Below are 24,877 nucleotides of genomic sequence, written 5' to 3'. Positions count from 1 at the left end.
CTGCTGGATGCCCCCTGTGAGGTAGCCTCCTGCTGGATGCCCCCTGTGAGGTAGCCTTCTGCTAGATGCCCCCTGTGAGGTAGCCTTCTGCTGGATGCCCCCTGTGAGGTAGCCTACTGCTGGATGTCCCCTGTGAGGTAGCCTACTGCTGGATTCCCCCTGTGAGGTAGCCTACTGCTGGATGCCTTCTGTGAGGTAGCCTTCTGCTGGATGCCCCCTGTGAGGTAGCCTACTGCTGGATGTCCCCTGTGAGGTAGCCTACTGCTGGATTCCCCCTGTGAGGTAGCCTACTGCTGGATGCCCCCTGCTGGCCGCCTCTGTGAGGTACACGGGCCGCACACACCCCCACTGCCTCCTCAGCTCGCTCTGCAGCCAGTACTCGGCCGCCCCAGGTGTAGACAGCACTGGGGACGCGCACGCAGAGAAGAGCTGGAGACGTGCGCGCCCCCTGCCGTCGTTGCACAGAAGGGAGGGGGAGTGTAAGTGCGGCGTGTGTAGGAATGTGAGTGCGGAGAGTCTCGTACTAGAAGCGTCGAGCAGTAGGCCCCGTCCGTTGTGTGCAGGACGCTGTCCTGGGTGTGAGGTGAGTGCCCGGTGCCGGGAGGAGGGGGGCGGGGAGGTGCGGGCGATGTTTGGAGACTACAGGAAACTTTAGTTGGTGTGCGCGGCTCCGGAGTCTTAGGCCAAGTTAGTGTGAGCCTCCTGTTTGCCCCCCGCGCTCGGGGCACGAGCAGCAGCCAGTGCTGAGGCTCCCGGCTGGGGCTGGTGGCGCGGTCGCTGTCCGCTGCTGGCCCTGCTGCATGTGTGCGGCCGCGCCGAGCTCGCTGGGTAAGGCGCTGTCCAGGGCTGATCTCGGCCCCGCTCCTCTATAGTCATCCCATAGCAGAGAGCTGACATTGGGTGTGACCTGGTGGGGGCAGGGTGCCTGCTGCTCTACCTTGCTGAGGGGCCGGTAACATAGTGTGCGGGGCTCCCGCCCGGGGCTGCTCTCCGCCGGTGCCCGGGGATGTCGCCGCTCGCACCCTCCTCCCCCCCGTAGGGCAGGAAAGTTAGGACTGTGCCCCTCGTGCCGCCCCCTCACTGGCTGCCCCACAAAGTGTCTGTGAGGACGGGCATAGCCGGGCCTGCTGGAGCCGCCATTGTGGGGAACACGGAGGGCTGGGAAAGTTTACTTAGTGCAGACTGAAGCGGAAACGACGAGATGGCTGCACAAGTCTCCATAGAGATCTTATAGAGGTCCAGCAAGGAAGCCATAGAGATCTCATAGAGGTCCAGCAAGGAAGCCATAGAGATCCAGCAAGGAAGCCATAGAGATTTAGCAAGGAAGCCATAAATATCTCATAGAGATCCAGCAAGGAAGCCATAGAGATCCAGCAAGGAAGCCATAGAGATTTCATAGAGATTTAGCAAGGAAGCCATAAATATCTCATAGAGGTCCAGCAAGGAAGCCATAGAGATCTCATAGAGGTCCAGCAAGGAAGCCATAGAGATCTCATAGAGGTCCAGCAAGGAAGCCATAGAGATCTCATAGAGGTCCAGCAAGGAAGCCATAGAGATCTCATAGAGGTCCAGCAAGGAAGCCATAGAGCTCTCATAGAGGTCCAGCAAGGAAGCCATAGAGATCTCATAGAGGTCCAGCAAGGAAGCCATAGAGACCTCATAGAGGTCCAGCAAGGAAGCCATAGAGATCCAGCAAGGAAGCCATAAATATCTCATAGAGGTCCAGCAAGGAAGCCATAGAGATCCAGCAAGGAAGCCATAGCGATCTCATAGAGATCCAGCAAGGAAGCCATAGAGATCCAGCAAGGGAGCCATACATATCTCATAGAGATCCAGCAAGGAAGCCATAGAGATCCAGCAAGGAAGCCATAGAGATCCAGCAAGGAAGCCATAGAGATCCAGCAAGGAAGCCATAGAGATCCAGCAAGGAAGCCATAGAGATCCAGCAAGGAAGCCATAGAGATCCAGCAAGGAAGCCATAGAGATCCAGCAAGGAAGCCATAGAGATCCAGCAAGGAAGCCATAGAGATCCAGCAAGGAAGCCATAGAGATCCAGCAAGGAAGCCATAGAGATCCAGCAAGGAAGCCATAGAGATCCAGCAAGGAAGCCATAGAGATCCAGCAAGGAAGCCATAGAGATCCAGCAAGGAAGCCATAGAGATCCAGCAAGGAAGCCATAGAGATCCAGCAAGGAAGCCATAGAGATCCAGCAAGGAAGCCATAGAGATCCAGCAAGGAAGCCATAGAGATCCAGCAAGGAAGCCATAGAGATCCAGCAAGGAAGCCATAGAGATCCAGCAAGGAAGCCATAGAGATTTCATAGAGATTTAGCAAGGAAGCCATAAATATCTCATAGAGATCCAGCAAGGAAGCCATAGAGATCTCATAGAGGTCCAGCAAGGAAGCCATAGAGACCTCATAGAGATCCAGCAAGGAAGCCATAGAGATCTCATAGAGATCCAGCAAGGAAGCCATAGAGATCTCATAGAGATTTAGCAAGGAAGCCATAGAGGTCCATCCAGGTGGCTTTATAGACATCCAACTACGTGGCCTCATAGAGATCCAGAAAGGAAGCCATAGAGATCCATCCTGGTGGCCTCAGAGATCCAGCAAGGGAGCCATAGAGATCCAGCAAGGAAGCCATAGAGATCCATCCACGTGGCTTCATAGAGATCTAACTAGGTAGCTTTATAGAGATCCAGCAAGGAAGCCATAGAGATCCATCCTGGTGGCCTCAGAGATCCACTTAAAAGCCATAGAGATCCATCCAGGTGGCTTTATAGACATCCAACTACGTGGCCTCATAGAGATCCAGCAAGGAAGCCATAGAGATCTAACCAGATGGCCTCATAGAGATCCAACTAGATTGCCTTATAGAGATCCAACAAGAAAGCCATAGAGATCCATCCAGGTGGCATCATAAATGTAGTAAAGTCCACAGCACTCCAAAAGTATGCCAAAATTGTGAGGTGATTTATTCAAAAGAACATGTGAAAAATAACAGCAAGCACAGATGGCCTCATAGAGATCCAACTGCATGGCCTCATAGAGATCCAACTGCATGGCCTCATAGAGATCCAACTGCATGGCCTCATAGAGATCCAACTGCATGGCCTCATAGAGATCCAACTGCATGGCCTCATAGAGATCCAACTGCATGGCCTCATAGAGATCCAACTGCATGGCCTCATAGAGATCCAACTGCATGGCCTCATAGAGATCCAACTGCATGGCCTCATAGAGATCCATGCTGGTGGCCTCATAGAGATCCATGCTGGTGGCCTCATAGGGAGCTAGGAGATCTTCATAGAGATTCAACCAGGTGGCTTCATAGCCATCCAGGTGGCAATCCAAGTGACTGCTCTTGCATGCTGGAGCATGTAGTTTCTAGTTAAATGGCTGCCTTGGTTTTGGACAAATACTTATGTGCTTTGTGCAATGTTTAACTAAATCCTTTGAACAGAATGAAGCCTCTTGCTCATAGGTTTATGTTTATGGCAGCTCCAGGCCAGCCATTGCCTTCAGCCATCCCTCATGTGTCATGCGGTGGCTGTGGTGCTGGACCCGTTCACACTCCTCAGTCACGTAGCTGCTGCACCATTTATGTCACATATAACAGGCTGCTTTTTTGTTTGACACAATATTGTGATTTCCTGTGTCCAGACTCTGACGCCTCTGTCCAGCACAGCAGTCAGCCTATTTTCTTGGCAAAGTTTATTGATGATCTGTCACTAGGATGGGTCATTGATATTAGCGTGGGTGGGGGTGATGGCGTTGTGCACCCTTATCACTCAGCCATGGAGATGGTGTACACAGGAAAGCAGATAATATATCTCATAGCGGTCCTCCTGGGTTACTGCCGCTCGGCTCTCCTTCATTGCAGGGAAATGTGGGGCAGACTGATTTTTTGTTCCCCTGAATCTTAGGCTTTTAGCACAAGGCAATAATTAGCGGGTTTAGTCAGTAATTGGCCTATTTAGGCTACAAACAAGAACAATAACTGTTTTCAGTTCAAATATCCATTAATCATAAACATCACCTTAATAATTTATGGTAACACATGATTAGTCATCTCTCACACATGGTTGCATGACACCCATAAAGGCAAAGTAACAACAGATTAGAAGACTGTAACCTGCTGGGGGACGTTGAGGATGAAGGGAATTTTCTTGGTCACCTCTAATAATATTGGCGGCATAGGTGCATACTAGGGAGGGTGCACGGGTCTATACGGTAGCCTGACGTAATACATAGAAAACAAACTGAAGGCGATAAAACTTTTTGAGCCATGTGAGTTTTGCATATGGTTATATGTAAACTCATGGTTGGTTGTCACTTGCTTTTACCTTTGTCTTTCTATCTCACTGACGTCAATAGGGAATGCTTAGACGTAAAGAGCAGACGTTGTCATTACCTCTTAAACTATGGTTGTTCTTGACCTCCCCATGCAGTCATTGTTCTTTCATTCAAGTAATGTGTTTGCTTTGATATGTTAATGGTTACAGACAATCACTACCCCATGAGATTGAATGGAAGGCTGGTATAGCTCCTTCCCAACTCCCCTGGTATTGTTGATAAATGAACTCTAAATTACCCATCAATCATGGAGGACACTTGATCATGGCTCCAGACCGTTCTGGAAGTTTATCTCTAGAGACGAGCGAACCGGGTTCGTGTTCAAGTCCATCCAAATTTAAACGTTCGGCATTTGATTAGCGGTGGCTGCTGTACTTGGATAAAGCTCTAAGGATGTCTGGAAAACATGTATACAGCCAATGACTATATCCATGTTTTCCACATAGCCTTAGGGCTTTATCCAACTTCAGCAGCCACCGCTAATCAAATGCCGAACGATCGGGTTCGGATGGACTCGAGGTTCGCTCATCTCTATTTATCTCCTTTTAAAAGAGAGATTTACTTTGGCAAGAATGTTTTTTTTTTTTTTTTTTGATTGTAGCAAGAATTGGTATAAGTATATTTCTACAGTGACCCACATAGAACGTTGTGTAGGCTGTAAAGGGGCAGTCTGGCCAGGACCCTTTTTTTTCCGGAATGCCTGGGAGGGGGCACGTATTTCCCTGGCCCATGTGTTGAAGGCCGTACTTTGTTGCTTTGGCCCCCAATGTGCGGCCACTTCTGGGTTTTGAGACGGCCCTACTAGGTCCTCTCAGCCTTTCAGCAACTTTAGCAGTGTCCCACCACTGAATGGCTGAGCCAGCCTGATGCGTCACGTCTAAAAACGGGTTGGAGCAGTGTAATGCAGATGGGAGCGAAGTGTCTAATTTTTTTCATTTACCTCCTCCCCTAAAAGGGGTTCTGGCTAGACAACCCCTTTAAAGCGCAGATCCAACAATTCCCTTCCAGGTTTGGAGTAGAGAGACACTGCACACGCTGGGTGGCATCAATGAATTTAGAAAGCTTAAAAGGTTACTTCAGTAAAAAAAATTTCTTTCAAATCAACTGGTGTCAAAAAGTTAATAGGTTAATAAATTACTTCTATTTAAAAATCTCCTGTCTTCCAGTACTTATCAGCTGCTTATGTCCGGCAGGATGTCATGTATTCTTTTCAGTCTGACACAGTGCTCTCTGCTGCCACCTCTGTCCATGTCGGGAACTGTCCCTATAGAAAACCTCTACTGCTCTGAACAGTTCCCAACATGGACAGAGGTGGCATCAGAGAGCACTGTCAGATTGGAAAGAATACAGCACTCTCTGTGGGACATACAGCAGCTGATAAGTACTGGAAGACTGGAGATTTTTTAATTAAAGCAAATTACAAATCTATATAACTTGCTGACACCAGTTGATTTTAATTTTTTTTTTTAAGTTCCTCTTTAATACATGCACTATTTTTGTTTTATTTATCTAACAAATCTTTCTTTTTTCCCCCACACTTTAGCATTCACCATGGCTACACAAATGGTTAGCCAGCCTGGTGGCAGCAACTTATTTTGTAACAGTGGCAACTTTGGCATGGGCGATATGTACGGCTTGCATGACCTTTCTAAAGCGGAGATGGCAGCTCCTCGGCTCATCATGTTGGCAAATGTTGCCCTGACTGGAGAGGTTCCTAACAGCTGCTGCGACTATTCCTTAGATGAGGACAGGCAAATGGCTGAATTGACCACTGTATATGAAAACAGCTTTTCTGACAGCGATGGGGAAAGAATGGAATTAGAAGAGTCAAACATGGTGAGCGAGCCCGCCATCTTTGATACTATGGAAGTGGAACCCTCTGAGGTCCCAGAGGAGAAATTGTGCGACCAACAAACCAGCACACCAGAAACTAGGTCAGAAGAGGAATCGGAAAAAAAAAGTGAGACCCCTCCTTCCAGAACTGAAGACAAAACAAAATGTGTAAAGAGCAAGCCTTTCAGGTGCCGACCGTGTCAGTATAAAGCTGAATCTGAAGAAGAGTTTGTCCATCACATTAAGGACCATAGTGCCAAGAGGTTTATTGATCATGACTCTAACAAAAATGCCCAAGAGTCAGGTCCTAGTTCACCCGAGGAAGTGGACTTTTCTAAGGGACCCATCAGATGTGACCGCTGTGGCTATAACACCAACCGCTTCGATCACTATTTGGCCCATTTAAAGCACCACAACAAAGTTTCTGACAATGAGCGGGTTTACAAGTGCACCATATGTACCTATACAACGGTTAGCGAGTACCACTGGAAGAAACATCTCCGAAATCATTTCCCAAGGATTGTTTATACGTGCTCGCAGTGCTCTTATTTCTCTGATCGAAAAAATAACTATATTCAACATATAAGAACACATACAGGTAATGTTTATAAATGTTAACCTTTTTAATGTGATGTGTGAATAAAGTCTAAGGCCCTATTCCTGTTCTGTGCACAATCTGTATATACTGACAGTGTAAGACTGATTATCTGAACTCCCGACATTGTGTATCAGTGTATATGATGGCAGTGCAAAGATTCAAACGCTTTCAGAGCTCCCATTATCATTATGATACGTGGTGCCAGAAGTTCCGATAATCCATTCTGTTGCAATGTCATAGTAACATAGTAAATAAGGTTGAAAGACAAGAGTCCGTCAGGTTCAACCTAGGAGAATCCTACTGTGTTGATCCAGGAAGGTGAAAAACCCCTATGGGGCAGAAGACAACCGCCCCACCACAGGGAGAAACTCCCCCCCCCCCCCCCCCCTGACTGCAATGGCAACCAGAACAATCCCCGGATCGACGTATCACCAGAAATCTAATGCCCATAACTTGTAATATTATATTGTTCAAGAAAAGTATCAAGGCCTCCCTTGAACTTATTTAATGAATCGGCCATGACAACCTCATGTGGCAGAGAGTTCCACAGTCTTACCGCTCGTACAGTAAAGAACCCGCGTCGATGCTGATGATGAAATCTTTCCTCTAGACGTAGAGGATGCCCCCTTGTCATTGTTACAGACCTAGGAGTAAGGGTGGTATTACACGGAACGATAATCGGCCGAATTGGCCCGATTCGGCCGATTATCGCTCCGTGTAATAAATGCAACGATCAGCCGATGACAACGATCATCGGCTGATCGTTGATATAGCTTAGAACCTATTTTCGTCGGGCGCCGACCGCGCACCGCTGCGTGTAATAGCGGTGTGTGGCCGGCGACTAACGATATACATTACCCATCCACGTTCCAGGGCTGCTCCTGCCGTCCGCTTCTCCCTGCGTCCCGCGCGCGCTCTAGCGTCACAGAGGCCTGTCAGCTGATAGGCCGCTCAGCCAATCACAGGCCGCGGCGGTCCCGGCCTGTGATTGGCTGAGCGGCCTACCAGCTGACAGGCTGCTGTGACGCTAGAGAGCGCGCGGGACCCCCGGGAGAAGCTGACGCAGGAGCAGCCCTGGAACGTGGATGGGTAATGTATGCAAGTTTAGCAAGGGCTGCAAGGACATCGGTAACGATGTCCTTGCAGCTCTTGTCAAACGATTATCGGGCCGTGTAATAGGTCCAGTAAACGAGCAACGATCTAGCAGATCGCTGCTCGTTTACAGGTATTATCGGGCCCTGCTCGGCCCGTGTAATACCACCCTAAAAAGACCACTACAAAGATCTCTGTACTGTCCATTCATATATTTGTACATTGTGATCAGATCGCCTTTAAGACGTCTTTTTTCTAGCGTAAATAACCCCAAGCGTGATAACCTGTCCTGGTACTGTAACCCACCCATTCCCTTAATGACCTTTGTTGCCCTCCTCTGCACCCGCTCCAGTTCACCTATGTCCTTCTTATATACCGGTGCCCAAAACTGTACACAGTATTCCATATGTGGTCTGACTAGTGATTTATAAAGAGGCAAAACTATGTTCTCATCTTTAACATCTATACCTCTTTTGATGCATCCCATTATTTTATTAGCCTTGGCAGCTACTGCCTGGCACTGATCACTAAAGTTGAGTTTACTGTCCACCAATACCCCCAGGTCCTTTTCGGAAGTAGTTTTACCCAGTGTTTTATTATTTAGCACATAACTGTACTTATTATTTCTATGGCCCAAGTGCATAACCTTACATTTATCCACATTAAACTTCATTTGCCATTTCTCCGCCCAAGCCTCTAGCTTCTCCAAATCCCTCTGTAATATGATATTATCCTCCTCTGTACTGATTACTTTACCCAGTTTAGTATCATCTGCAAAAATGGAGATTCTACTCTGTAGCCCCTCCACAAGATCATTAATAAAAATATTAAAAAGAAGTGGACCCAACACTGACCCCTGTGGTACCCCACTAGTAACTAAAACCCAATCTGAATATTTTCCATCAATGACCACCCTCTGTTTTCTATCACACAACCAGTTACTTACCCATTTGCATACGTTTTCCCCGAGTCCCAGCATCCTCATTTTGTAGACCAACCTTTCATGCGGCACAGTATCAAATGCCTTTGAAAAGTCCAGATACACAACATCCACAGCCTCCCCCAGGTCCAGTCTATAACTTAGCTCTTCATAGAAGCCGATCAGATTAGTCTGACAGGACCGATCCCTCATAAATCCATGCTGGTGCTGCGTCATAAGATTATTTTCATTAAGATACTCCAGTATAGCATCTCTTACAATCCCCTCAAATACTTTACCTACTATAGATGTTAGACTTACGGACCTGTAGTTTCCAGGATCACTCCTTGACCCCTTCTTGAATATTGGTACCACATTGGCTATGCGTTTCCCCACTTCTTGTTGTGTTAGGCAGGTGAGATTTATGGGAGGATTAACATTATCCCTAGTCATGTCGTCTGTTATGGGATTCTCCTCTGTGAATACAGTAGAGAAGAATGTATTTAGTAGATTGGCCTTTTCCTCTTCCCCCTCCACCATTACACCCAGATTATTTTTTGAGGGGACCAACATTTTCGGTTTTAAGTCTTTTGTTATTTATATAGGTGAAGAACATTTTGGGATTTGTTTTACTTTCTGTGGCTATCCTTCTTTCTGTTTCTATTTTTGCTTTTTATTTGCGTTTTACACATTCTATTCTTCTGTCTATAGTTGCTCAATGCTTCCCCACTACCTTCTTGTTTTAGTAGTCTGAATGCTTGTTTCTTATCATTTATTGCACCCCTTACAGCTGTAGTTAACCACATTGGATTTCTCTTATTTCTACTACGTTTATTCCCATATGGTATGTGTCGTTCACACGATTTACCCAGGATGCTCTTAAATATGTCCCATTTCTCTTGTGTACTTTTATTTCTGAAGGCATTGTCCCAGTCTATGTTCCCAAGGTCCTCTCTTAGTTTTTGGAAATTAGCCTTCCTGAAATTTAATGTTTTTGTAGCCCCTCTACTAATAATTTTATTGAAGGATAATTGAAAACTTACTATGTTATGGTCACTATTACCTAGGTGACCCCCCACCTCTATTTTTGATATTCTGTCGGGCCTATTGGTTAAGATCAGGTCCAGAAGGGCTCCCCATCTTGTTGGTTCCTCTACTAGTTGGGAAAGGTAATTATCTTTTACTATTTCCAAAAACACGCTTCCCTTCCTGGAGCTGCAGGTTTCTGCTTTCCAGTTGATATTTGGGTAGTTAAAGTCCCCCATAATAATGACTTCCCCCTGCTTCGCTGCCACATCTATTTGTCTTATAAGAAGATTTTCTGATTCTTCCACTATACTTGGAGGTTTATAACTCACTCCTATAAGAATTTTATTATTCTTCGTCCCTCCCCTTATTTTTACCCAAAGAGACTCCACATTATCATCACATATATCCTCCCGCAGAATGGGCTTAAGGCAGGATTTAACATATAGACAGACCCCTCCCCCTTTCTTATTTTTACGGTCATTTCTGAATAGACTATAACCCTGGATATTAACGGCCCAGTCATAACTCTCATCCAGCCATGTCTCGCTTATCCCCACTATGTCTGTATGGACTGTGCACAGAATGTGGGAATAAGGCCTAATGGTGTAGCGTAGAGTCATGGTATGCAAGCCACGGTCTTGTGATGTGGCACAATTGCATGCAAGTAGGAATTCCCTTTCTTTTACCATTTAAAAAAATACATCCGGTTCTGCCGCTAAGCGGTAATAGATCTGCACCACATCATAACCATGTGAATGAACCTTTAAAGGAGTTTTCCACCTTGAGAGGAGTTTTGAAGCAAAAAAAAAAAAAAGCTTAAAGGGAACCAATCAGCCCAGCCCAAGCGTGGTGACTGGATACAGGTGGGGAGCCACCCAGATGACTACTTCCCCGCCGCTGCCCGTCACGTGCCCAGGGGATAAAATTTGGGTATACAGCTACTGCTGTTCCCTTCCTGATTGGTTCCCTTTAAGGTTGGGTTCACACATAATGTATCCGCAGCCACTGATAGGCTGAGCAGGACGTCCAGATGCCGGGAGCCTGCAAAGCAAGCCAGAGCACGGACCAGTAATGTATGTTCAGGCCGCGGGGTGATAAGGGGGCTGCCTTTTACATACTCGCAGCAGGAGGACAATTCTGCTGCGAGCATTTAATCTAATTGAAAGTGACAGTGAAAAATCTGCAGCGTATTTCGCTGTGAACTTGCAGTATGAAATCCGCTGCCGATATGTTGTGTTAACCCACCCTCAGGGTATGTTCATATGTACTGGGTTCGCAGCGGATTTCATGCTGCAAGTTCCACAGCGAAATTCGCTGTAAGGGTGCTAACACACACACCGTATCGCAGTGAATTTTCTGCTGCGATACGCAGCAGATTTGATGTAAATAACTGAACACAGCATCAAATCTGCTGCGTATCTGCTGCGCATTGGTCGTGTGTGTTAGCAACCTAATAGTATGAACTGTCATTGCCTATGGCTCTACGTTCTTGCAGCGGATTTTATTCCACTGCAAAAATGAAGCTACTGCCGCTCCTGGGTCTAAGATTTCTGTATTGTTTAATGGGTCACACAGTTGGATAGCTCTGATAATTCTGCTGTGCAGTAGTTTGATCATTACACAACCAGACAGATCCTAGACCTGACATTTATTAGAAGGTTGTATAACCTTTTTCATTTTACTATAAATCTTTATTTTGCAGAAAAGGCTAAATTCCCTTAAGGCTACAAACCCACTTGGCGGGTCTGCAGCGAGTCCCCTCGCTGCAGATCCTGGCCCTATACTTTTAATGGCAGACAAACACGCAGCAGGGATGTACCTCCCTGTTGCAAGTTTGTCTGCAGCCCACCCCATTAACCCCCCGGCCGCCGGAGCTGATACTTCACCTGATCCCGGCTCCAGCGGTTCCCGATGTCTTCAGCAAGCCGGAGCGGGGACCAGGTGAAGTATATGCTCCAGCCAGCCGCCCGCAGCCCAGGCCGCCCGATCGCTCCCCCCGCAGCACCGATCGCACGCCCCCCCCAATCGCCCCCCCCCCCCCGCAGCACCGATCGCTTGCACGCCCCCCTGCAGCCCCGGCCACTCGATCGCCCCCCTGCAGCCCATCAGGGGCTGCAGGGGGGCTATCGAGCGGCCGGGGCTGCAGGGGGGCGATTGGGGGGGGCGTGCGAGCGATCGGTATTGGGGGGGGGGGGGGCGTGCTATCGGTGCTGTGGGGGGGCGATCGGGCGGCCTGGGCTGCGGGAGGTGTTAAAGGGGCTGCGGGCGGCTGGCTGGAGTATATACTTCACCTGGTCCGCGCTCCGGCTTGCTGAAGACATCGGGAACCGCCGGAGCCGGGATCAGGTGAAGTATCAGCTCCGGTGCCGGGGGGTTAATGGGGTGGGCTGCAGACAAACTCGCAGCAGGGATGTACATCCCTGCTGCATGTTTGTCTGCCATTAAAAGTATAGGGCCGGGATCTGCAGCGAGTCTCGCTGCAAATACGCAGCAAGGGGACTCGCTGCAGACCCGCCAAGTGGGTTTGTAGCCTAAAGGAGAAGTCCAATGAAAATAAAAAATCCCAGGCAGGTGGCTGCAGAAACATAATAAATAAAAGTATACTTACCCGTCCATGTGCCCATGTAGTCGCGCTCTGACAGCCACCAGAGGTCACTTTCAACCGCCCTCTTCGTATGTCACGACCATGTCTCCCACTGTTGCAACACCATTGTTCCGCTGATGTATCACCTGCTCAGCCAGTCAGTGACTGCAACAGTGTCCCGTCCCAGTCACTGACTGGCTGAGCAGGCAGTCCATCAGCTGGGTATATGACATTGCTGCTGCAGGAGTACGCTGGCTAGCAGAGATCAATAAGGCAGTCCTGCAGGGGGCACAGGGATGGGTAATTATTATGTTCACCCACCCACCCCCTGCCTGCTTATAAAGTTTTTTGTTTGTGGGTTTTCTCCTTTAATGAGAATGGGAATAGTTTGTTGTTTGCCTATAAAAGCACCAGCTTAATGTTTTTATGTTGCTTGTGACATATATGTATATTATAAAAAAAATCAGTATTTTTATATTACAAACTGAATTTTATTTCCTATTATTTTCAGGTGAACGGCCCTATCAGTGTGTTATGTGTCCTTATTCAAGTTCACAGAAAACTCATTTGACCAGACACATGCGGACTCACTCAGGTTGGTTACACATATGGTATTAGTATATTATTTTTCTTTCTCATCATTTTGCACAGCTATTGTGCAGGTTTCTGTTTCAGAGTTTGCAAGAAGGGCCAAACAGGACAGTGGTACAGGGATTCTTTTAGATTATTCTTTATTGGAAATTGTTTCATGAAGGTGGTGGTGGGGGGGGGGAATACTAATCCTAGGTCACAGGTGTCAAACTGCAGAACTCCAGCTGTTGCAAAACCACAATTCCGAATTCAATGACAGAAAAAGCATATGCACACGAGTTGTACATCCAAACAATAGTATACAAAATTAATAAGAGAAGCAGACGAAAGGAAAAACGAGACAAGCCTCCTCACAAGGCCATGACAATAAATACCCCGCTTGCGTCTAAGACTGGATGCACTAACAACTGAAAAAGTACAATGGTGGGAAATAATACACAAACACTGCTGTTCTGCTATAACTCCTTTACATTGTAGCTTATTACCGCTGAAGATGCCATGTCATTTTTATGTTTGCAAATATATTAATGTGTGATAAATATTGTGTCTTCAGACCTTCTCTTTTAACAGTAAACCTATATTTTTTTTTTCTTAACAATGCCTTCATTGGAGCAGTTGGGTATGGATATTTTTATTCCATATTTGCATGTTTGTTTCGTGATCTATATTGTTATATTTTGTTTTACCTTTTTTTACCTTTAGGCTATGGCCCATGATGCTTTATGTAGCTCAAGTAATTCTATCTATGAATGTTGAGTGTGCAGTATTCCCAGAGCAGATAGACAACTTGTTGCTGCATTGCGCTGTCTCACATATGTTCAGATACTTGAAATCATGTTGGTAAATAAAATGACACACTAGATTAAATAACACACTAGATTAAATAACCTATCATCATGCTACCTGAATTGAGTCAATGAGCGGTCTCCAGCGGCTTCTCCCTGCTCCCACAAGCAGGGTATAAGTCAAGATTGTAAGTCAAGGCTGGCAGAATGGGGAGAAACCACCAGGGACTGTCCTATTGACTTGCATTCAAAAAGTATGAAAGTGATGACAGGTTTCCTTCAAATTGGTCAACAGTGTCTCCTGATCGTCACCAATTATCCTAAAGGAATACTCCCAGGAGAAAAAAATGTAAATTGTTTTTAAATCAACTGGTGTCAGACAGTTATACAGATTTGTAAATTACTTCTATTTCAAAAAATCTCCAGACTTTCAGTTCTTATCAGCTGCTTTATTTCCTACATCAAGTGGTGTACTTTCTAGTCTGACACAGTGCTTTCTGCTATCACCTCTGTCCATGTCAGGAACTGTCCAGAGCAGTAGCAAATCCCTATAGAAAACCTCTGCTGCAGATCCAGATTTCTCTTTACCCTCCCCTATTACCCCTCTACATCTACTCCCTGCAATGATAGGATCAAGGCCCAAGGAGATTTCTCCTTTTATGGTATAACTTACGCGCACTGAGGCTAAAGGACCTGTTCAAGCATTTATTGCCACCAAACCTTACAGCCCTATTGCCATCCAGTGACCCTAGATTCCAACACATACTTAATACCTGCAACAACTACACTAGTTCATCTACACCCCCTAGGCTAAAAAATTGGCTCGAAATATTAGCACTCTTCCCAACCCCCCCCTAAACAAGTCATCTCTAAACTATACCGTCAACTTACGTCTATGAACGTTGAAGGCAAACTGCGTTGCATTATAGCTTGGGAGACAGAACTCCAAGTGGTTTTCTCAGAAGACCAAGTGAAATTTATAACAACTTACTCCTACGGCTTTACCACATGTGTTCGAGTAAAGGAGGCCTCCTACAAGCTTTTTTCAAGGTGGTATAGAACCCCAGCTTTTTTGTTTGATCATGGCTTAACACCAAATGACACATGCTGGAGGTGTGGTGGGGAAAGAGGATCATTATCCCACATTTGGTGGTCCTGCAGTGCCATATGCCCCTTTTGGGAACAAGTGTCACTATGGATCTCCAAACTTCCCAACTCTAACTCACCACTCTCCCCCGAATTTGTTTTATTATGGGCACCCACCCCATCCCTTTGCCCAAATAAAAGCTCCCTTATTACTCATCTAGCAGCTGTAGCTAAAATGCTTATTCCGCTGTATTGGAGGTCCACTGACCCCCCTCCAATATCACATTGGATTGAAAGGGTGGAGGACACTCGGATGCTGGAGCAAACTATTGGCAAAACCTATCACATGATACCTTACCTAGAAATATGGGATTCTTGGATTACTCTTTTACAACATACTCAACCCTGAGGGGATTGTTGCACTACCTGTTATATGGATGTATATATTCCTTTTATGCTGAAATATTCATTGTAGCGAGACGCAAGGCCTCAATCCCACTCTTTCCCATTCCATACCCCTTCCATTTCCCCCCTTTGTACCTCTCTCTTCCCCCTCTCCCCCCCCATATGTTCATTTGTACACTCACTTTCTTTTTTCTGTACCCCTTTATGTTTTGCTGTAAAAATTCCCCAAAAAATTTCAATAAACAAAGATTGGGGGGGGGGGGGAGAAAACCTGTGCACTGTGTCAGACTGGAAAGAATCCACCACTTCCTGCAGGACATACAGCAGCTAAGTACTGGAAGATTTCAGATTTTAAATAGTAGATTACAAATCTATATAACTTTCGAAAACCAGATGATTTAAAAAAAAAACAAAAAAAAAACAACAATTTTCTTTCCTCTGGACTACCCATTTTAAAGCTGTAATGTGTAATATTGAATGTGTTTGTGTCAGTTTTTAGCACTGTATATACTACCATAAACTTAATATAATATATTTTGTTCATCTAGGTGAAAAGCCTTTTAAATGTGAGCAGTGCAGTTACGTTGCATCCAATCAACATGAAGTGACGCGCCACGCCAGGCAAGTCCACAACGGACCAAAACCTTTAACATGCCCTCACTGTAACTACAAAACTGCCGACCGCAGCAACTTCAAGAAACACGTTGAGTTACATGTTAATCCGAGGCAGTTCTTGTGCCCGGTTTGTGATTATGCTGCCTCAAAGAAATGTAACTTGCAGTATCACATCAAGTCCAGACACTCCGGCTGCGCCGACATCACAATGGATGTGTCCAAAGTCAAACTGAGGACAAAAAAAGGGGACGCACCAGGTTCAGATGCCAGTTCAAATAAACAAGAGGAAAAAGAAAGCTCTGATTTTAAAAGTGATCTTCCAGAAAAGAAAAATGAATCAAAACCTAAAGCGGATAAGGAGAAATCTGCAAAGGTTAAACAAGCCCCCACTCCTCCTGTCGGTCAGATCACCACACGTAGCCACAAGGCACCTGCCTCTAAGACGGACGAAGATGCGAACCCTGAGAAAAGCAAATGCGCTAAAAGGAAGGCAAGTGTGCTGTCTGAAAAGCTGATGAAGGTGAATGAAGCACAAAATACAAACTTAAAGAAAAGGAGGTTGACGCAGAAAAGTAAGCGTATCCATGATGTTCCCAGAAAAGCAAACAGAGCTGGTAAGTGTGAGAAACAGAAGGCTTCCATTAAAAAAACAAACCACAAGAAACCTTCAAAGAATAAACATAAGAAGACTACTACATCACACAAAAGTGTTCATTCAAAGAGTAAATCCAGTAAGTCAAAAACAAATAAGGATCCTGAGGCAACTGAGAGACCTATAGATGGGATCAGTGATCTTAAGGATCCTAAGAGCCCTATAGACGGGATCGGTAATAACAAGGATTCTAAGAGCCCTATAGATGGAATCAGTGATGTCAAGGATTCTACTAGCCCTATAGACGGGATCTCTGATCACAAGGTTTCTAAGAGCCCTATAGATGTGATCAGTGATCCCAAGGATTCCAAAAACCCTATAGACGGGATCACTGATCACAAGGATTCTAAGAGCCCTATAGACGGAATCACTGACGTACCTGAATCTGCTCCAGAGCCTACACCTGAGGAGGAGGAGGTGGTCACAGAGCTCACAACAGGAATCAGTAGCGGTGAACTGGAAGCAGAAAGTAAAACAGAAGAAAGTGCCGGTAGTGTTGTACCTGTACCTGACCCTGCCACCAATGATCTCGGCTCATCTACTGGGGACACCCCAGAGGCTGAACAGTTGGTTTCGGAGAAGGACTGTGACATAGGTAAAGATGGTGAAGTTGAACCTGACTTTATAACCAGCCCAATTCCTGTTGAACCAGTTCTGGAGTCTGAAAGCCCACCTGATGTACAGCCCTTAGCCACTACATCTCCAGCAGAAACACCCGAATCCATCCCTGAAGTAGACCGTAGCCATGAGGTGAGTGACATGCCTTGCGGTGACTCTCCAGTCGAGCAGTCTGAGAACGGCAATGAGTCAGCGCCAAGTAACGGTAGTCTGGAGGAGAGTGAAGGATTGGGGCAGACAGACCTGAGCGACACAGAAAAACATCTCTGTACACAAAACATAAATGATTGTGACCTAAAAGAAAGTGTGCATACTCCCTGTGAGTCTACCCGTCATGAAACTGTGGACATTGAGGAGGATGAGGGAATCCATAGCCATGAAGGCAGCGATATCAGCGATAATCTTTCCGAGAGAAGCGATGACTCTGGTTTAAATGGTTTACAGTCCCCTCAAGAGACTCTAGAATCCCGGCCCCTTCTGGAAGTGCCTTCTGTCTCCACCAGCGTCTCTAGTGAAAGCTTTGTGTGCATTTTTTGCGATCGCGTTTTCAAGAAAGCAGAAGAATATACGAAGCATCTGAAGCGTCATTTGGTCAATGTTTATTACCTTGAGAAAGCGGCACAGAATCGATTATAATAGGAAAAAAACTCAGAGAAACAGACCTATTGCATAAACATATATTTAATGATTGGATTCTTCCAAAATGTTACAGCGTTCTGCAGGATAGCTTGCAGGTCATAGTATTCCTTGTGGTGAAACACATTTTACCAATTTATCTTTTCTTTTGTTTTACCATTTTTAGTTTTCTTTTAGGCAGTATTCCATATAAGCCTTTTTACACTCCTGTTCTGAGTACGGCCTGTTATCACAAACTGAGCAAATCGTTCACCTCTGCTTCAAATACAGCTGAAATGTATAATATTTTAAGCAATAGAATGACATTATTCATTGTCTAAATTTGCAAACCTAAATTGTCCAGTTATCCTTCAAAGACAGGAGAATGCTTTGCTCAGGAAAATGAAAGTTATAATGGATGTTTGCAGGGGTGGTAGAGGATGCATTCAGTGATGATGCGTTATATCCTATAAAACAGAGGCCTTCTAAGGAAAGAAGAACTAATTTTCATTATGATTTTCTCCCCCTTCCATTGGCTTGCTGATGCAGGTCTGTTGTGCAGGATTACTTCCCCTTTGGATTACTATTTAAAAGTTTACGGCAAACTGATAGAACCGATCCTAATTTCATTAACAGCCTGCCCCTTATGTGTGAACAAGCTTCTATTGAAACACACACAGAGCAGCATTGAATAAATGATCCCCACTCTTTGTGCTCCTATTCATTCTGGTTTGTAAATTGAAAAGCCTATACATAGATTGTATTGTGAGCGAGACAACCACATTGATGGATCCCTATTCCGAGGCCCAAATTTTTATGCAACTTCTGTTTTTTACTCCAAAACTTTGCAACTTTTCAAAGCAGAAAGCCACAGATGACACCTTTTTTGAAATGTACCTGAAGCATAAGCTGTCTAAGCAGCTGAAGACAAATCTATTAATTGCCACAAGTTGAGTTGGGTGAAAAAATTCTGTGCAAATAGACTCCAGTCCAGAGCGGACTTGCATAGCAAGTCTGCTGTCAGCTTTAGAAACCATGTCAGACTTTTGTGAAGATGCGGTGCCTTTTCTTTATTTTTTATCAGTCTGTTTAATAAATCAGATGCCTGATCTAGGAAAAGCCCACAGATGGACTAGACGTTAAAAAAAACAAAACACAAATTTACCCCATAATGTTTAGGGTTGCTGTATGTTATGTCTAAGATCACCTGCAGTGCTGGTGTGTTTTTAGGTTTACTGTCTTGGAAATTTCATTATGACCATGATAATTAGGTTTGCAGGGAAATCTGTTGCCATTTGCAGAATGCAAGCATCATTAACAGCCTGTATTCTGTGAATGGACAGCTGTCAAGGATTATTAATATGGCTGTCACAGAGATCTATGCAACCCCAGTCACTTTTTTTTTTTTTTTTTATAGTTGTTAACACATGGAATAAATATAGCAAACCATTTCAGACAAAGTTACCATTTAGTAGCTGTAGTGTTCTATGCTACCATTAGGTTGTGTGATGCATTGTGTATATATATTCACATCTGTTTGCATTCCAAGCTAGTCTACATGTAATGTGTTCAAATGCAAAGGCTTGCAAGTAAGGATCTGCCTCTATAAGCGGGTATCTGTGTGACTTGTGTGTAAATAAGCTTTTTCTTAGCCGGCTAGAGCTGTTATGACCTAGTAGAATGATGACATGCATTTCCTAGGTGTCTTTACTTCTTCTGTAACATGGCATTTTATGGCTGGTTGGCATAAGACTAGAGATTTAGATTGCTGTAGTGCATTGTTTATTTTGTTTTTTGTTTTGCACTTTTATACATTCATTATGTATGTATCCTATGCCATACTGCTGTCAGTGGCTGCGGACCTGTGGCTATAGACAGCACTATGGGTGGGTATCTGTACACCATCCACAATTGCACTGACCCTTTCATAGGTGAATGTTGATCCATGCTGAAACTGTGGTCTGTACTAGTGCCTGCCAGCATTTGTGGCCTGGATCATGGCCCTGACACGTGTGAATGGGTCTGTAACTGTGGACAAGTTTGGATTTGTTGGATTTAATAAAAATCGAATATGGGGTTTGTTGTGGACATATTCAAGTATTTTTGTTGAGGTTAAATCTTTCATCCTGACTGAATTTAATGTATTTGTCTTAGTTTAATTTAGGAATGTTCATTCTAATGCTTTAAGGGTATACAGTATAATGTTGCACATTACGGTTGAATTTTACCTATGCAGTTTGTACAGGTTTTCTAGTCATTGTGTGTTTAGCTTACTGAGGCCAAAGTCCTTCAAATTTTCCGTTTACTCTGTCTTGCTGTATATATTTTAAAATGTAGGGGTGCATTCTCTGGGTTCCCCACAGGGGGCACTGTAGAAGTAAATATTGGCAGAGAGATCTACGTGTGTGTGTGTGTGTGTGTGTGTGTGTGTGTTACAGTAGTAGACCAATATGTGCTCTATTAATACAAGACACAAGTAGTGTCTTGCTTTGGAATATTCATGTGTAGCACTCACACAGATAACGTATACACACATGTTCAATACTGTTAAAAGTAATAATATAGGCCAAAACCATTGCAGCTAGACAGATTCTACTGTTATCTAAGAATAACAAGACATTGTGTGTGAGCCGCATTGTGTGTGAGTCTAACAAATTGTCAGTGTATTTGTTCCAGCCAATATTCCAGGAAAATTCTTTACATCTGCTGACCCCCGATTAGTCATGCTGCCATGGTACTTTTAGGAACTGGAGAGTATATGTTTAAAACTTGCGTCAGAGTAGAAAAATGTCATTTTATGTTTTGTAAAGTCCTTACTGTCTATATACCCATCCTGCTTTTTCATTATTAGCTCATAATGGCTGGATATTAGCATTTACATAAGGAGGCAGTCATATTCCAGCTGTGTTTGTGTGTGTATGTGTGTGTTTGTTTTTTTGCTGTTTATTTTTGTTAATTCCTCCCCCCCCCTTTTTTTTTTTTTTTTTTTTCTTTTTATCAACCTCTGCTCAGACAATCATTGTGTGGCCAAACTGTAAGCCTTATCAAAGTCAGAAAAGTTTAAAGGAATAAGAAATAAAAAAAAAAAAAAATACTAGACATTTAAAGGTTAATGTAATACATAGACAAGGCAACACAGCACTCATTAGCCTAGATTCCCTTTACATATTTACTCCAGAAAATAGAGGTTTGTGCACTTTTGATCAACACTGTTTCAGGCACTTCTGCTTCAGGTATACATTTTTTTTTTTAATATGTATAGGAAAATGGCCTTCTTTAGCCTGGCCCTTGCATTTCTCAGAGTGCTTTTTAAGAGTACAGTATACTTTATGTACAATGGAGTTAAAGGGGAAGAATCTAACCCTACTGTTATGTTCCCATAGGGCAGGAGGCCGTCTTTCTGGAATTCTCAACATTATTAATTTGCTTATTAAATTTAGTGCACTTGGAGCGGTACTACAGCTTTTTGTACACTGATCTGTATACTCACCCACTTCCTCCCTCTTTATAATTATGTATCCGACGATCTGCCAGGATGAACAGCAGAGATGACTTAATTGTACAGTACCATCTGAATATTCATTCATTCAAGAGGGATGGACAGATTTGTGCATTGAGGTCTGTAATTCCACACTAAACTGCCTAATACATTAATAACTTACAGGAAACTTAAGGAGACACTGTCACAGAATCAACAGGGGTTGTGATCACAAGCAGTTTTGCAATATACTCTCTCATCACTGCGCATGTGTACAGCTGCAGTGCGTCTACATTCAGTAGCAGAGAATCCTGATGGTGCTCGCATTGTATGGTCAGCTCTCCTTCCTGTCACATAGCACTAAAACCTCTGTAACTGCACAGTGACATTATACTGACTGAATTGTTACATAACAAAGAGCATTGTCTCCTGGAAAGCTGCAGAGGTAATAATATAATTGATATACAACCTGCATGATGGACTGGGACTTCCTGTGTTTTGGTCTTTTTTTTTTTTTTTTTTTTACAGAGAGATCAAATACAAGGGAGGGAGCATGGAGCACAGTGTGGTGATATGTATAATGTTCATTTAAACATAGAAAAGTTAAAAAAATTATATTGCTAAACTGCTTGCAATCACAACCCCTGTGGATTTCCTTAAAAAAAAAAAATTGCGACGGGACACTTTAAGGCATATAACAGTGGGTTGGATTCTTCTAACCTGTCCTTAGCTTCCCTTAAAGCAGAGATGATTTTGTTTTTGTAGAGATGTAATTTCTGTCATGGATTGTGGCTGTTTCCCATTTTCTGTTGGTCCAGACTTTTAAAAGTAAAAATGTACAGTTTAGACACAACCACCTTGCTTGTGTGGGCTTTTTTTGTATACAGTGTTTTTTTTTTATGAGGGAAGAAAAATATGAATTATAGATGGCTGATTGAAATGGTTTAATAAATTCTTTAAAGTAATATTTATTGTTCAATTAGTGTATTCTAGTTGTTCAAGTATCAATTTCACTTAAATTACTAAAGGGGTATTTCGACATAGGGTGCAAAAGTAAATTTCAGCACAAACTCATGGCAGTGCTTACCTGTGTTCTCCAGCTCTGAAACCACCAACAATTTATTTATAACATAATCATTGTGCTGTTGAGCAGTGGCCTATGACTTCAGTACCCAGAATGCATTGCTTCCACTCAGTGGCCTTCTACCCTTAGACTATTCACACAGCAAAAGCTAGGCAGAATGCTGTAGTCACCTCTGGTATCTCCATAAATGTCCGTGTGTGCGTGCGAGTAAGTGTGTGTGTGTATGTATGTATGTATGTATTTGTGTGTGTATATATATATATATATATATATATATACAAATTACTGTATTACTTCTGTCATTCTGTTAAGCTGATCTAATATGCAGAATGGGCTTTGTGCTGCACAACTCCCTCCAGCTGCTGATTGACAGATGTCAATATATATACTATAGATACACAACTGCCAATCAGCAGTGGATGGGAGGTGTTTGCTTGTGCTTATGAATGTGGAGGACTACTGAGCGAATGCACATAATGGAGATGACTACTTATTGTCTGTTATTCAGAAGGATATCTCTTGACCAGCTGCATAGATCAATATAAGTGATACGTCATTCTGTTCAGCTTCCATCACTAGTTTATGCTACCCTCAGGACAGCATAAACCTGCTCACAGAGTCTCTTTAACGTCACAGACAAGATCCTGCCCTGCCTCCAGAGAAGACAGGACTGATGCGTTGTCTTGAGACAAAGTGAGGAGACAAAACCACATTGTGTAATCCATTCATTACCAACCTCCTGTCGGGTAACTCAAACAATACCAAGCTGAAGCCAGAACAATTATTGATAACTTTGTTAGTAATGGACGGGTGTTGGCTTTATGTAAAAACAGTTGTATGAAACTGGAGTACCTTTAACATAACCAGATGATGGACTTTGTAGTTGGTGATACTTAATATGTGATGGTTCTTTTTTCTTCATTTGTTACTATGTTCTATAGGCTAATGAATGCAGTCTTTTTTTTTTTTTTTTAATTTGAATATGGGAAAAGCATGCATCAGTTGTCAAACCACGTCTTCCTACTTTTATATAGAGGTGACTGGGGTTGTTTTTTCCAGGCATTTTGCAAGTGTCCTTATTGATATTTGACCACATATTGGTCACTGTGGTGCCACCACTCTTTGCATTGTGCCTCGAAGTTGTATAATCTAAATGAATCCATTATGCAGCTACTTTTTGTAAGTATATTTATTTCTATGCATGCAGATGTTTCATTGTATAGTGACTTTAGTTGTGCATGTTTTTCAGCCCCCCCCCCTCCTTTTGCTTTTGTAAATTATACTGAGTGCAATATATATACTTTTTTTTTTTTTGTTTTCTTAACAAACCAAAGGTAATTATACTTTGTAGCCATCTGTGCTAAGCAGAAGTTTTGGTGCAGTCTATAATACTGTCCATGTAATCCTGTTAGGGTAAACACTATTGGCATTAGCAGAGATTGAAATCATTCTGGTTTCTTGTAGCACAATGATTGTGTGCATTTACATAGTCAATAAAAAGATTTCTAAAAAGAAACTATTGCTGGTTTGTGTTATTTTTATGTAAGGGTTTTTCGATTTGTACTGCATTGTCCTCTAAAAATCCAAAAAATAAAGTTGTTACTGGTCTTCATCCATCCATCCATCCATCTCTCTCCATCAACCCATATGAACAAATAACACCAATTAGGCCCTATTCATACATCAGTAGTCATGTCCGTAAATGCAAAAGGGATTCGGATGTGTATCCACCCCCGACCACATTTTAATGGAACCATTAATTGAACTGAGTGCTTGCTGTAAATACAGCCCATATTCAGTATTTTTTGTATCACTGATCACCATCCCTTTTTTAATGAATCTGTAGCAATTATGGATGTGTAAAAGGGTCAGTTCAAATCAATGGGTACTATCAGGGCCGTATTAACAGCTGCTGCTGCTGCCCTGGGCACTAGCTTTAGGGTGCGTTTACACAGAAAGATTTATCTGACAGATTTTGAAAGCCAAAGCCAGGAATGGATTTGAAAAGAGGATAGATCCCAGTCTTTCCTTTATGACCTGATCCCTGTTTATAATCTGTTCCTGGTTTTGGCTTCAAAGATCTGTCATCTGTCTGTGTAAACGCACCATTACTCACCAATTAGCATCATGATTTTCTAGTTTCTGAACATCATATTGATATCTGATCAGTCTTAGGCTGCGTTTATACAATTTAACTTTTATATTAATCACGGCTGTTGTTGCCGATTTGCATCAACGGCCGTGATTAACAAAAAAGTTATGTTGCATGCAGTCAGAGGGAATCTTGACTGGAGTGTATAGACATAGTATACACTCCGGCCGGTATCCCTAGCGGCCACAGAAAAACTGGCGTGTCCGTTCTGTGCGGCCGCTATTCATTGAGTAGTGGCCACACAATAATCCTTGAACCAGCACATGACTACTGGAAAGAAATGGGAGCAAGGTTTCGGCCATATTTGTCTACATGTAGAAACATTGTCTGAATCATGTTTTTCATGGTTTTAAACTGCTTAAAACATAAACAAATTTCCTCATTG

General features: G+C 43.7%; 1 protein-coding gene across 2 annotated transcripts; it reads left to right on the top strand.

Annotated features, from left to right (window-relative positions):
* Window positions 1–477: 477 nt before the first annotated feature.
* REST (RE1 silencing transcription factor) lies at window positions 478–23,856 on the top strand. 2 transcript variants are annotated; one of them, XM_069978010.1, is made up of 4 exons: window positions 478–583; window positions 5,900–6,787; window positions 12,923–13,006; window positions 15,827–23,856. In XM_069978010.1, exons 2-4 carry the CDS (start codon window positions 5,908–5,910, stop codon window positions 17,797–17,799), a joined length of 2,937 nt encoding a protein of 978 aa, XP_069834111.1. In that variant the 5' UTR covers window positions 478–583; window positions 5,900–5,907; the 3' UTR covers window positions 17,800–23,856. The 2 variants fall into 2 exon arrangements, with proteins under 2 accessions (XP_069834111.1, XP_069834110.1); XM_069978009.1 differs by lacking the exon at window positions 478–583 and adding an exon at window positions 774–828.
* Window positions 23,857–24,877: the final 1,021 nt, after the last annotated feature.

Source organism: Dendropsophus ebraccatus, chromosome 7, assembly GCF_027789765.1.
Source record: "Dendropsophus ebraccatus isolate aDenEbr1 chromosome 7, aDenEbr1.pat, whole genome shotgun sequence".
Taxonomy (NCBI): domain Eukaryota; kingdom Metazoa; phylum Chordata; class Amphibia; order Anura; family Hylidae; genus Dendropsophus; species Dendropsophus ebraccatus.
Note: the sequence above shows the minus strand (reverse complement) of the source record. Positions and strands in the feature narration are given on the sequence as shown.